Here is a 15,419-nt window from a genome sequence, read left to right as displayed (position 1 = left end):
AAAATAGAGCGGTATACTTTTTTATTTAACTGCTTACGTTTTGGGACAGGTTAATTTTTTTGTGGGCAAGTGATATTTGAGAGTTACTTGCCCGGTTGGCAATCAAAAATTTTAGGATATGGCCAGCCCTGTTTACATATATTATTTTCAGCCACATGTTAACATTATCTCCTATGGGATTTTATTTAGTATATTACAACCTTTATTAACATCTCACCTTTGTCATGACGTAAACTTGTAACGATGCTTTCACCAGAGTAACTACAGATAACAGTATCTGGGCAATCCACAATGGGAGGGGGCGGTACACCCATAGCAACACATACCTGGAACAGAGGAGGTCGTCATGGAAACAAACATGCAACACAACATTTGTTTACTAAAACAAAATGCAACAATCTATGTTACAGCAGAAAACATGTGGTTTATAAAATTTAGATTTTAGCGACATTTGCAAAATCAATCTGTAAAAACTTATTGCTAACTACTAATTAATGTTATAATGTTGTGAAGCAATCGCTGACATGCATGTATATATATATATATATATATATACTCTTCAAAAAAAGTAGGGGAACCTGAAATATTAATGTTAATATAAACTATTAGACCGAACATACATTTTGACCACACACATCCTAGTAAAGAATGTTCAGGTCTGTTTATCAACACACCAAAACACATTCCATAGTTTGCACATGCATCACACAGTTGCCCCGTGCACGTGCTAGGGGTGTCATTTCCAGGAAGGTCCATTATAATCACCATGAAACATTATTTCTGTCAATCTTTTTCATTCTGTTGATCATACAGTTGTTATTGTTTTGTTTTTAGTCAATTTTATTGTTTGAATTTGCGATTTACTGATAAAAAAAACGTCAACTTTCAAATTTCACTTTTGACCCTAATTGTCCTTCAAGATCTTTGGTAGTCATAAAACCTACTGTAATACTGAACTACTTGGTTGTAATGTTTGCCCAATTAATTAACTATTATCATATAACCATTCCCCACAGCTAATATACATGTACCTTACAAGTTTGGTAATTGTAAATTCTTATTAGAGTTCCCCTACTTTTTTTGAAGAGTATATAGTAATGGTTAACTTTATATTAAAATTATTAACTGTATGAGCTATACATATGGTTTAAATCTATTTTACTGTACATTTTATATTATCAATTAGTAAAAAGTCTTATTCTTTCTGTTGCTCTCACATCAGTGATGCAAAGAATCTCTCTTTTTTTTCTTCTTTTTCTTAATGTTATTATCGCATAGGCAATAACATTTTTGTTTAATTCAGGCAAAAACCAGCATTCCCCCTACAAAAATAGGAGCCCGTATGCATATTAACTGTATGAGCTATACATATGGTTTAAATCTATTTTACTGTACACTTTATATTATCAATTAGTAAAAAGTCTTATTCTTTCTGTTGCTTTCACATCAGTGATGCAAAGAATCTCTCTTTTTTTTCTTCTTTTTCTTAATGTTATTATCACAGAGGCAATAACATTTTTGTTTAATTCAGGCAAAAACCAGCATTCCCCCTACAAAAATAGGAGCCCGTATGCATATTAACTGTATGAGCTATACATATGGTTTAAATCTATTTTACTGTACATTTTATATTATCAATTAGTAAAAAGTCTTATTCTTTCTGTTGCTTTCACATCAGTGATGCAAAGAATCTCTCTTTTTTTTCTTCTTTTTCTTAATGTTATTATCACAGAGGCAATAACATTTTTGTTTAATTCAGGCAAAAACCAGCATTCCCCCTACAAAAATAGGAGCCCGTATGCATATTAACTGTATGAGCTATACATATGGTTTAAATCTATTTTACTGTACACTTTATATTATCAATTAGTAAAAATTCTTATTCTTTCTGTTGCTTTCACATCAATGATGCAAAGAATCTCTCTTTTTTTTCTTCTTTTTCTTAATGTTATTATCACAGAGGCAATAACATTTTTGTTTAAATCAGGCAAAAACCAGCATTCCCCCTACAAAAATAGGAGCCCGTATGCATATGGTCATAGTAATGGCCTTGGTCGTGCGTGCCAACACATCCATTAATCGCCCACTAACCACTAATGACAGATCTCAATGTCAGGCACGTGTGCAGGTGGTGTGTTTCGAGTTCGGGGGTCGGAACCCCTCCCTGCTTTTTTCTTAATATATTTTTCGGGGCAGCTTGATTTTGGCTAACACAGTCTAAACCTTCCCTTGCTAAAATTCCTGCCCACGTGCAAAGAATCTTATAAAATACATATGCTAAACGTTCCAAAACTTTATTTATTCGAAAACATTAATGACATCATAATGATGATACATGATGTCATTCTTGATCACTTTCAGTAAATGATTACATTAATTTTTTCATTTCAACTTATTTTCGTGCTTATATCCAACTAAGGTTCAAGCATGCTGTCCTGGGCAAACACATCAGCTATATGGGCTGTCAGTCCAGGACAGTGTTAGTTTGTTTGGTTTTTTGTGGTGTTTTTGTGGGTTTTTGTGGTGTTTTTGTTTTTTTGCAAATAAATAATTTTAAAAAGTGGAAATTTGCACGAATTATATCAATATTCAAGGGAGTTAATTTATGGGTTTTTTCCTTTTAGACAAAAAAACTAAACAATTTTAATTCAAGATTTTCAATAATTAATTTTTTTTTTAAATATTTTGTATTTAAAATAAAAACAAACATAATGTCAACAATTGATATTTGATTACAACTCGGGGGTGGGGGGGGGGAGATAATAATTCAGGATTTTCAATAATTTTTATAAAATTGAAGTAGCCATTACCGGTATTGGAAATAAAAACAAACATACTGTCAACAATTGATATTTGATTACAACTCTGCAAAATATTTCTGTTTTTGGTCTAATATTACTTTATTATAAAGTTAACATTGAAGTGAATATACGTGCATGCGTAATATTTTAACATGCTCATATACCACGAAGGTTTTGAGCATGTCCGTCCCAGGGTTCAGCCTCTGAGAGGCCAGGGGCCCAATTCGGGGCAGATGAATATATGTGAGTAAAAATTATAAACTTGTACCCACTCAACATAGTTTTTGTCAAAAATTATGTTGAGTGGGTAAAGGTTAAATATAGCAAATTACAATGCTATATCCTGAACACACCATGTTCCCTGTATTGTAATTAATAACAATAGTTACACACATCTAAGAAGGAAAAACCAGTCATGCACATGCCGATCACCATGACAACAACAAACAAAACATTGCAAATAAATAATATCAAACTCCAGTCAAAACACCAAGCCTAGACATTCAGTCAGCCGTGTTTCATTAGACATTTGCAAACTATTTCCCAAAGTGGTCGTTTGGTTTAATGTGTAGCATAAAACCAACATTGGGGTAAAGTGCTTGCCTGGGCTGTGTTCAACCAGACCGAGCCAAAAAATGTCCGCTACACTGGTATATGTGCTTCACGATAAACCAAATGGCTACGTTGGCAACCAATCAAATAGTTTGCGAACGTTAGCGAAACGTGTGCTGGTTGAACTTGGGGCTGATGTGCAGTTGATCTAGGATTGATCACTGTCTGATGTGCAGTTGATCTAGGATTGATCACTGTCTGATGTGCAGTTGATCTAGGATTGATCACTGTCTGATGTGCAGTTGATCTAGGATTGATCCCTGTCTGATGTGCAGTTGATCTAGGATTGATCACTGTCTGATGTGCAGTTGGTCCTCGATTGATCCCTGTCGGTGAGCCCATTTGGCTATTTCTCGTTCCAGACAGTGCTCCACGACTGGTATATCAAAGGCTGTGGTATGTGCTATCCTGTCTGTGGGATAATGCATATAAAAGATCCCTTGCTACTAATGGAAAAAATGGAGCAGGTTTCCTTTCTAATGTTTGACATCCAATACCCAATGATTCATGAATCATTGTGCTCTAGTGGTGTCGTTAAACAAAACAAACTTTTCCTGACACTTTTAATGAGCATTCTGGTTGCACATACAGTAACCTAAACTTTTTATGTTAGTATTGGTGTGATCCCTTTTTCTTTTTTTTCTCTTTTTTTTTGCATTAGTATTATAAGCACCGACGTCATATAACCGTAAATAAAATGTGTTGAGTGCGTCATTAAATAAAACATTTCCTTCCTTCCTTCCTTCCAGTATTCTAAGTTTTGTATCTTACACAGTTATACAAGAGACTCATGCACATGTATACGCAATATATTACATGCCAGATAATGGCTGTTGATGAATATCAGTAACATGATTAATTTCCTAATACAATGGATGAGGGTTTTGGTTGCAGCATGTTCTTCCTGTTAGTGATTGTGTGATATCTTCTTTTTGTTCAATCAGTATTCTTAGCTTTGTATCTTACAGGGTTACGCAATATAATCATGTACATGGCATGTATAAGCAAAAACAGACCAGCCTCGGTGGCATCGTGGTTAGGCCATCGGTCTACAGGCTGGTAGGTACTGGGTTCGGATCCCAGTCGAGGCATAGGATTTTTAATCCAAATACCGATTCCAAACCCTGAGTGAGTGTTCCGCAAGGCTCAATGGGTAGGTGTAAACCACTTGCACTGACCAGTGATCCATAATTGGTTCAACAAAGGCCATGGTTTGTGCTATTTTGCCTGTGGGAAGCGCAAATAAAAGATCCCTTGCTGCCTGTCGTAAAAGAGTAGCCTATGTGGCGACACGGGTTTCCTCTAAAAAAAAACAGTATCAGAATGACCATATGTCTGATGTTCAATAGCCAATGATAAGATAAAAAAATCAATGTGCTCTAGTGGCGTCGTTAAATAAAACAAACTTTACCTTTTTGTATAAGCAAAAGATACCAGTTAATGGCTGTTGAGGAATATCAGTCACATGATTAATTTCCTGACACTATATGGAATAAAGTTTGTTTTGTTTAACGACATCATTTCCTAGAGCACATTGATTTATTAATCATCGGATACTGGATGTCAAACTTATGATAATTTTGACATATAATCTTTTATATGCACCATCCCACAGACAGGATAGCACATACCACGGCCTTTGTTACACCAGTTGTGGATCACTGGCTGGAACGAAAAATTGCCAAATAGGTTCACTAATGGAGATCGATCCCACACAGTCCATGCATCAAGTGAGAGCTTTACCATTGGGCTACGTCTCTCCCTCCCCCCCCCCCCCCCCCCGACACTATGGATGAGGGTTTTGGTTGCAGTAACGTTTTCCTATTAGTGTTGGTGCAATATCTTCTTTTTTTCCCGCCAGTATACTAAAAAAAATTTTTTATTGGGTTACGCAATATAAACATGTACAAGTATAAGCAACATAACATACCAGTTGATGGCTGTTGAGGAAAATCCAGACTTACTGACCGAAACGTTGCTTGTCGTGCATGGCTGACCATGGCTGAAAAATAACACAGTCATTTAGAAATATAATCCAATAAGCTAAAACATACTACAGTTATTTAAAAATATGTAACAATTTTATATATAAGCTGAAATATACCTTAACAATTTAGAAATACATTTATATCACAATAAGCTGAAATATACTACAATAATATAGAAATATAGAATAATTTTATATAAGCTGAAATATATAGTAATTTAGAAATTTATATATCCCAATAAACAATAATCCAATATGCTAAAATATACTAGTTATTTAGAAATATGTGACAATTTAACATAAGCTGAAATATACCATAACAATTTACAAATATATTCTAATAAGTTGAAATAAACTTTTTTTTTTTTTTTTTTTTAAATATAATGTATATCGCAATAAACTGAAATATACTACAATAATATAGAAATATATTGTAAAAAGTTGAAATATATCACAAAAAGCTGAAATATATCACAAAGAGTTGAAATATATCACAAAGAGCTGAAATACATGTATATCACAAAAAGTTGAAATATATCACAAAAAGCTGAAATATATCACAAAGATTGAAATATATCACAAAAAGCTGAAATATATCACAAATATCTGAAATATATCACAAAAAGTTGAAATATATCACAAAAAGCTGAAATATATCACAAAGATTGAAATATATCACAAAAAGCTGAAATATATCACAAAGATCTGAAATATATAACAAAAAGTTGAAATATATCACAAAAAGCTGAAATATATCACAAAGATTGAAATATATCACAAAAAGCTGAAATATATCACAAAGAGCTGAAATATATCACAAAGAGCAAAAAGCTGAAATATATCTCAAAGAGCTGAAATATATCACAAAGAGTTGAAATATATCACAAAAAGCTGAAATATATCACAAAGAGTTGAAATATATTACAAAGAGTTGAAATATATCACAACAAGCTGAAATATATCACAAAGAGCTGAAATATACCATGACAAGTATTCTGAGAGTATTGCAAAAGCTATACATGTCTCTTACCGGGCCAACAATTTTTCATATCTCCTAAGTTCAAGGGCCATAACTGTGGGTAAATCGCCATGAAAGTTAAACATGATCTATAACAGTACATGGTAAAGCTATACAATTTTTTTTAGCTCAATGTGCCAAGGCATTAATTGTAAAGAAAAAAAACATCAGGGTAACTATATGTGGGACATACATACATACAGACAGACAGACAGATGAAACCTATAGTCCCCTTCAGATGCACCAATAGGGGATTAATAAGTTGAAATATACCTCAACAATTTAGAAATTATCACAAAAAGCTGAAATTTGTCACAATAACTTGAAATATATCATAAGTTGAAATATTTCATAATATGCTGAAATATACTGGGCCATATAGGAACAATATGTGGCATGAGGGGGGGGGGGGAGTTATATGCTTCATGGGCTACTCCTTTCGATTAGCAGCAAGGGATCTTTTATATTCACCATCCCAAAGACAGGATAGTGCATACCACAGCCTTTGTTACACCAGTTGTGGAGGACTGGCTGGAATGAGAAATAGCCCTATGGAGCCACCGACAGGAATCGATCCTAAACCGGTCGCACATCAAGCGTGAGCTTTTACCACTGGGCTACATCCCAGATGGAAAGTCGGACAAGGTTAAGCACACCGACTTGGAACACAAGGGGTTAACTGCTTGGCATGTTGACCGTATAATTTGACCGTTCTGTGCACCACAAGCCTTGTGATGATGAATATGTAAATCATTCTGTAATATGTGAAACACTCTTACTGTGTGTGCGTGCTACTGCAGGGGTCAACTCAAAAACATGTACAAGGAGTCACTAGCTGTCACAAGAATATAGGAGTCTTAGAACTTCATACATACACAGGCCAGTACGTGGGGTTAGGTGTGATGGATGCATTCAGGGCCGTAGCTAGCATGGGGGCAAGGGAGGCAGTTCCCCCCCCCCAAATGTTTTTTTTCAGAAAGCATTATAGAAACTTAAAGAAAAGGAGTTTTAGACAATTAACTACTCAGTTGCCCCCCCCGCACCCCCAAACAAAAAATCCTAGCTACGGCCATGGCATTAATGCACCCACCCCCTCCAAATTACCAAAGGTCAAAAAAAATTCTATCAAATTTAGATAACGTTACGTAAATGCTTTCTTGTTTCTTGGATGTTTCTTTTGCATTGTTAGTCCCATTATGAAGAATTCGCACACCCCATCCCCATTTACAGTGTACAGGCCTGTATATACATGTATGTACAGTGAACTATTTTCTAAACCAGACTATATTAAGCTGCTACAGCAAGTAACGACATGACGAATGGAATGGAGTGGAACTATTTTGACGTGCCCCTGTCCAAAAAGGTTCAGGCACGCCCACCATGGATCCATATTGTGACCTCGCCAGACGAATGGTGGTGTGTTGCTTACTTCAGGGCTTTATATAGATTGACCGGCCTCGGTGGCGTCGTGGTTAGGCCATCGGTCTCCAGGCTGGTAGGTACTGGGTTCAGATCCCAGTCGAGGCATGGGAATTTTAATCCAGATACCGACTCCAAACCCTGAATGAGTGCTCCGCAAGGCTCACTGGGTAGATGTAAACCACTTGCACCGACCAGTGATCCATAACTGGTTCAACAAAGGCCAGGGTTTGTGCTATCCTGCCTGTGGGAAGCGCAAATAAAAAATCCTTGCTGCTAATTGGAAAGAGTAGCCCATGTAGTGGTGACAGCGGGTTTCCTCTCAAAATCTGTGTGGTCCGTAACCATATGTCTGACGGCATATAACCGTAAATAAAATGTGTTGAATGCGTCGTTAAATAAAACATTACTTTCCATTTCTTTCAGGGCTTTATCTAGATTGCACCAAAGTCAAAGCAATAAACATTGTGCCCAAAATACATTGTATGTTTGCCTAAAATAATCACCCCCGAAATTAAGTACAAACATGCTGACCTCAAACTATTTCACCTCAAAACCACTGAAATGTTAAGCTGCAATATAAAAGTTAAAAGTTTGTTTTTGTTTAACGACACCACTTGAGCACATTGATTTACTGATCATCGGCTACTGGATGTCAAACATTTGGTAATTCTGACACGTAGTCATCAGAGGAAACCCGCTATATTTTTTCCTAAAACAGCAAGGGATCTTTTATATGCCCTTTCCCACAAACAGGAAATCACATATCATGACCTTTGTCCAGTTGTGGTGCACTGGTTGGAACGAAAAAAAGAAACAAAAGTATGGGTGAGGTACATGATACGCCCGTCAGGAGTTTGATGGAAAACTATATGATGTTCAGAATATAGACAAATTATTTGATTTATTTGTATCACAGAGACCTAGTAATTGTATGTGACAAACCATCATCCCAAGTTGTTCCTACATATGAGGTTTGATGGTTCTGTATGCATCTGTATGCAAGATATGGTCCGGATAAGGATTTACTGTTATGTGCAGTAGACCATGAAAAGTAGGTCACAGTGACCTAGTAATAGTATGCGACATACAGCCATCCCATGCTGTTCCTACACGTGAGGTTTGAAGGTCCTATATGCATCTATATGCAAGATATGGTCAGACCTGTCAACCCTCCCGGATTCCGCGGGAGTCTCCCGGTATTTGATCAAATCACCTGTGCGGGAGACAGTTTCTCCTGTTAAATTACATTTTTGTAAGCATAAAAAAAAATCGATCCTCTTTTGTCAAAATAACAGAAGGGAAGTAACTCTGGCTTTTTTTCTCATTCGGAAAATGTCGACTACTTTCGGTTTCCGAGAATGTAACAGGCCGAATTGTCCCGACTGTTTAACCTTTGCCGAAGTGAGAATTGTGGGATAGCCTATTTATATTGTTAAAAAAGCACATGGAGTTTATAAAATGATGTGTTATTATAATGTTTGTTGTCATCGTAATGGCTATGAAGCGTGTTGCCGCTAATTAAACAGGCTGTGTATTGACATTCAGTGTTGCCATATAAAAAAAAAAAACACTATCCAATTTAGTTCTAATAAAACACCTCTGAATTGTAAAATGTCTTCCCACTGGATTACATAATGCAACTATGACAAATCTGAACTGCCAGACTCCCGAGTTGACAGCGATACACACGATGCATGTTAAAATCACATGTCACAGCAAGACAACGAAAAGACCAATTAGCTGTATAAACATACTTGTGTCAGTTAATTTTGTATGTTTGTGCGTTAAAATGTTGGTTATAAGGGTACACTTCAAGAAATTATTTTTGTACAATTAAAAAATGTTGTGTTTGACATTGACATAAAGTTACTCACGGAAATGGGTATAATTCCGGTATATTTCACACGATGTCCGTAATGAGGTTTTACTTATGATTAATGAAAATACAATGTTTATTGCATCATTATAATGATTTTAAATCAGTACCACGCCACCGTTCCTCATTATAGTGAAAACTGAATATTAATTTATAAGATTTATATAAATTTGTCTTTGGTACTTAGGTACACTAACCACAAATGATAATGTAACGCAACCCGTAAGGCTGTAAGTGTAATACCGTAAATGTATTTTTAATGCCAAGATCTAAAGTTAAGAAGTATATATGACATTATAAAGTATTCATATAACTTATTGTAATAATGTTTTTTTAAAATCTTGCGATTTTGGGTTAAATTGTGTGAATTTAAAAAATCTCCTGCTTTTTGACCAAATCTCCTGCTTTTTCAACACACACCTCCTGCTTTCTCTTGACTAAAGGTTGACAGGTCTGGATATGGTCCGGACAAGGATTTACTGTCATGTGCAGTAGACCATGAAAAGTAGGTCACAGTGACCTAGTAATAGTATGCAACATACAGCCATCCCATGTTGTTCCTACATGTGAGGTTTGATGATCATGTATGCATCTGTATGTAAGATATGGTCCTGACAAGTATTTACTGTTATGTGCAGTAGACCGTGAAAAGTAGGTCACAGTGACCTAGTAATAGCACTCAACACACTGCCATCCCAAGTTGTTTCTACATGTGAGGTTTGAAGATTTTGTATGCATCTCTATGTAAGATATGGTCCAGACAAGAAAAAGTTAACAGACGGACAGACTGACAACGCCATACCATAATACGACCCATCATAGACTGGCACGTATAAAAACCAATCAGTTGAATGGATCCACTGAGGAAGTTCAATCCTGTGACGCAAGCACCGTAAGTGAGTACTCACGTGACCTAGCTAAACCCCGCCCTCTATTGAAGGGGTAGTTAATTACGTGCTGTATTATAACAGATTTCACTCTATATATGTGTGTTAACAACCACTGCAGGGGGGTAATTACATGACGTGTTATAACAGATTTCACTCTATATATGTGTGTTAACAACCACTGCAGGGGGGTAATTACATGACGTGTTATAACAGATTTCACTCTATATATGTGTGTTAACAACCACTGCAGGGGGGTAATTACATGACGTGTTATAACAGATTTCACTCTATATATGTGTGTTAACAACCACTGTAGGGGGGTAATTACATGACATGTTATAACAGATTTCACTCTATATATGTGTGTTAACAACCACTGCAGGGGGGTAATTACATGACGTGTTATAACAGATTTCACTGTACAAATTTACAACTTGCATACAGCTGCGGGGCAGAAGTGTTAATTACATGATTTATTTAGTGAATAATTAACGAGCTACGAGGAATTATGGATTATCAGTCCTGAGTGAATGAATGTTTTAAACCCGAGCCTCTGGCGACGGTTTGACAACATTCATTCATGAGAGACCGATAATCTGTAACTCGTCGTAGCGAGTTGGTTATATTCTTTTTTTGGGCGGGATGTAGCCCAGTGGATAAAGCACTCGCCTAATGCACCGTCTGTCTATGATCGATCCTTGTTGGTGGGCCCGTTGGGCTATTTCTCCTTCCAACCAGTGCAGTGCGACTGGTATATCAAAGGTCATGGTATGTGCTATCCTGTCTGTGGGATGATGCTTATAAAAGATCCCTTGCTACTAATGGAAAAATGTTGCAGGTTTCCTCTCTAAGGCTATGTCAGAATAACCAAATGTTTGACATCCAATAGTCGGTGATTAATAAATCAATGTGCTCTAGTGCTCTCTGGTCAGTGCACACGGCACTTTTGACTCTCACACGTCAACATTGGGGGGGGCAGGGAGGGGGGGGCGGGGTCCCGCAATATAACGTTGATTTTGGCCAGGCTTTTTTTTGGTAGAACATAAATCTGCATTTAGATCAAAAATGGTCTATATGCTGGCTTGGACCATTAGCTTTTATTTTTACTTTCTTCTCTAAAACAGGTCCTGTTGTTCTGTATGAGTAACATGGCTAGTTTTAAAAATATTTGCGTCCAAAGTCGAAGTAATAAAAATTGCCGTGGCTATATGGAAAATGTAAAAGGAAAATATTTCAGGTACAAAGGCAAAGGAAGGGGCACACCCTGGCCACTGAGGATGGACCCAGGCAGATGAGGAGGACGTAAAAAAAAAAAAATATTCATAAATATTTACATAAATACTGGTATGTATTAAAACAGATTTCATTGTAAATATTCACAACTGCACAGCTTCAAGGGTGTTTATGTAATTACATGATATATTCAAACAGATTTCATTGTAAATATTCACAACTGCACAGCTTCAAGGGTGTTTATGTAATTACATGATATATTCAAACAATTTCATTGTACACATTTACAACAGCACAGCTTCAGGGGTGTTTATGTAATTACATGATGTATTAAAACAGATTTCATTGTAATTATTTACAACTTGCACAACTTCAGGGTGTGTGTGTGTGTATGTAATTACATGATGTATTAAAACAGATTTCATTGTAATTATTTACAACTGCACAACTTCAGGGTGTGTATGTAATTACATGATATATTGAAACAGATTTAACTGTAGCTATTTACAACTGTACCACAGAGTACACAGCTCATTACGTGATACGTTAGAACAAATTCAACCGTACATATCTTTCCATGACTATGCATAATTTATGCAGTTTGTTCCACTTGGATCCTCATATCTCTTTAACACTGCACGCGAACTGCATATTTTAAATGAAGTCAGCATAAACGTAAATTACGCCGTGACGCTGAATTAAATTCACATCACAAAGGAGAAAAACAGTCATATTAAATTCACAGCGCTTGACAGAAAGCATTACTCAAGATCTAGGTAAATAGGATCATAAAAAGAAATATAACATCAAGACCTGGGAATAAAATGCGAATAAACTATAGAAGCCCCAAGGCGTTTTATGTTCTGTATTGACACCTGCTATTTATATATACAACACGAGGATGCTTTACTCGTACTGGAGTATACGAGATCTCTTTATTGTATCCACTGAATAAACTACAGTGAAACTCATCTAAACTGGACACGCTAGGCATTAAGTAAAAAGTCCGTTTTTAAGAAAGAAATGTTTTATTTAATGATGCACTCGACACATTTTATTTATGGTTATATGGCGTCAGACATATGGTTAAGGACCACACAGATATTGAGAGAGGAAACCCGCTGTCGCCACTTCATGGGCTACTCTTTTTTATTAGCAGCAAGTGATCTTTTATATGCACCATCCCACAGACAGGATAACACATACCACGGTCTTTGATATACCAGTCTTGGTGCATTGGCTGGAACGAGAAATAGCCCAATTGGTCCAGTTTTAAGAGGTATTCGGTTTAGCGAGGTTCTCTGCTGTACAGATATTTAAACTGGGACCATGAAAAAACGTCCGGTTTTGAGGGAATTTCGGTTTACAGAGGATCCGGTTTTGAGGGAATTCCAGTTTACAGAGGGTCCGGTTTTGAGGGAATTCCGGTTTACAGAGGGTCCGGTTTTGAGGGAATTCCAGTTTACAGAGGGTCCGGTTTTGAGGTAATTCCGGTTTACAGAGGGGCCGGTTTTGAGGGAATTCCAGTTTACAGAGGGTCCGGTTTTGAGGGAATTCCGGTTTACAGAGGGTCCGGTTTTGAGGGAATTCCGGTTTACAGAGTGTCCGGTTTTGAGAGGTTTCACTGTAGTTATCCAAGATCGCATCTCTTCCTGTGTCACGGCAGGGACAGATCCAGGATTTTATAAAGGAGGTGAGCGGGGGTGTCACATTTTCCAAAAGGGCAAGTTTGAATTTGAGTTTGAGTTTGCTTAGGGCTTTAGATTGCTCCAGGAGGGTGGGACGTGGTCCAGTGGTGAAGCACTCGCTTGACGCGTGGGCAGTCTGGGATCGATCCTCATCGGCGGGCCTATTCGGCTGTTTCTCGTTCCAGCCAGTGCACCACGACTGGTATATCAACGGCCATGGTATGTGCTGTCCTGTCTGTGGGATGGTGCATACATTGTGTATAAAAGATCTCTTACCACTAATGGAAAAATGTAGCAGGTTTCCTCTCTAAGACTACCGGTATATGTCAGAATTACCAAATGTTTGACATCCAATTGGTGATGAAGAATAAATCAGTGTGCTCTAGTGGTGTCGTTAAACAAAGCAAACTTTAACTTTAAATTGCAACAAAACTGAGGCAATAGAGGGTGTGCCCAAATTAAATACAAACATCTTAACCTCAAAACATGTTAACCTCCAAACACTGCACCTCAAAACATTGCACCTCAAAACATGTTAACCTCCAAACACTGCACCTCAAAACATTGCACCTCAAAACATTGCACCTCAAAACATGTTAACCTCCAAACATTGCACCTCAAAACATTGCACCTCAAAACATGTTAACCTCCAAACACTGCACCTCAAAATCAATGGAACGTTAAAGGGACAGAGCCTAGTTTTTAAACACTATACAACATGTTTTTTCACTATTGGAGCCATTTATGATCACTGAAATCAAACATTGCTTATATTTTATTGTTTAGATTATCCATTTCCGTAGAATGGAAGTGTTTCTGGTCATTCTATTGTTTCTTATACCACAAAATGCATTTTTCATATTTTTTAAAACGCACGTGTGTCTGAGAAGTAGAGATTATTAATTCAAATTCTAGTTTATTTTTTAAGGATATTTTTCCGGTTCTGACATCACAGACTCTTGTTTCACTCTGTTATAACTTTATCCAAATGAGTTACAGGTTTGTAGATTAACTAAACTTAGTGTTCATTTTAAGGACTAAAACTAGGGTCTGTTCCTTTAAGCTGTCAATAGATTAAAATAACTTAAAATGCATTTCTGAATATGTACAACTCTTTACCAGCTATTATTCATTTCAACTTATTCTCGTGCTTATATCCAATTAAGGTTCAAACATACTGTCCTGGGCACACACCTCAGCTATCTGGGCTGTCTGTTCAGGACAGAGAGTACGTTAGTTGTTAGTTGTTAGTGAGAGAGAAGAGGGTGAAGTGGCCTTATACATCTACCCACTGAGTTGTTAAAACTTGCTCTGGGTTGGAGCCGGTGCCAGGCTGCGAACTCTGTACCTACCAGCCTTATGTCCCATGGCTTAATCTTAATTAACCATGACACCACCGAGGCGGAACAGCTATTATTAAAATGTACTAAAATGACCTTGGTGTGCTCAGAACAGCCGATAAAAAACCTGTTGTGCTCAAGGTAGTGTGTTCTAAAGCTCTGGTTTTGCCAAAGGCTAATGACCTGAGTTTCCAAAGTGAGAGAAGTTTGTTTTGTTTAACGACACCACTAGAGCACATTGATTTATTAATCATCGGCTATTTGGTGTCAAACATATTGTCATTTTGACACAGTCATATAGAGATGAAACCCGCTACATTTTTCCATTAGTAGAAAGTGATCTTTTATATGCACCATCCCATAGACAGGATAGCACATACCACGGCCTTTGATATACCAGTCGTGGTGAACTGGCTGGAACGAGAAATAACATTACTATAACATATCTGATATTATTGTTTGGGGATACCTGTGGACAGGTGTTGTTTACTAAGCTTTTGTTTTTTTAATTTAAAATTTAAATTCAATTGTTCTTTCCTTCTATCTTTCTTT

General features: G+C 36.8%; 1 protein-coding gene across 4 annotated transcripts in view; it reads right to left on the bottom strand.

Annotated features, from left to right (window-relative positions):
* LOC121377030 (potassium channel subfamily T member 2-like) overlaps positions 1-15,419 on the bottom strand; it is a 101,304-nt gene that overhangs the window by 63,793 nt on the left and 22,092 nt on the right. For all 4 annotated transcript variants that reach the window (XR_005958574.1, XR_005958575.1, XM_041504871.1 and 1 more), the window contains exons 4-5: positions 5,344-5,415; positions 218-326 (exon numbers count right to left, since the gene is read on the bottom strand). Coding sequence is in view for 2 of the 4 variants with exons in the window: in XM_041504871.1 (XP_041360805.1) it covers positions 218-326; positions 5,344-5,415 (181 nt within the window). In the remaining 2 variants the exon portion in view is untranslated. The remainder of the gene's footprint in view (positions 1-217; positions 327-5,343; positions 5,416-15,419) is intronic.

This window comes from Gigantopelta aegis, chromosome 7 (assembly GCF_016097555.1).
Source record: "Gigantopelta aegis isolate Gae_Host chromosome 7, Gae_host_genome, whole genome shotgun sequence".
In the NCBI taxonomy this organism is placed as follows: Eukaryota; Metazoa; Mollusca; class Gastropoda; order Neomphalida; family Peltospiridae; genus Gigantopelta; species Gigantopelta aegis.
Note: the sequence above shows the minus strand (reverse complement) of the source record. Positions and strands in the feature narration are given on the sequence as shown.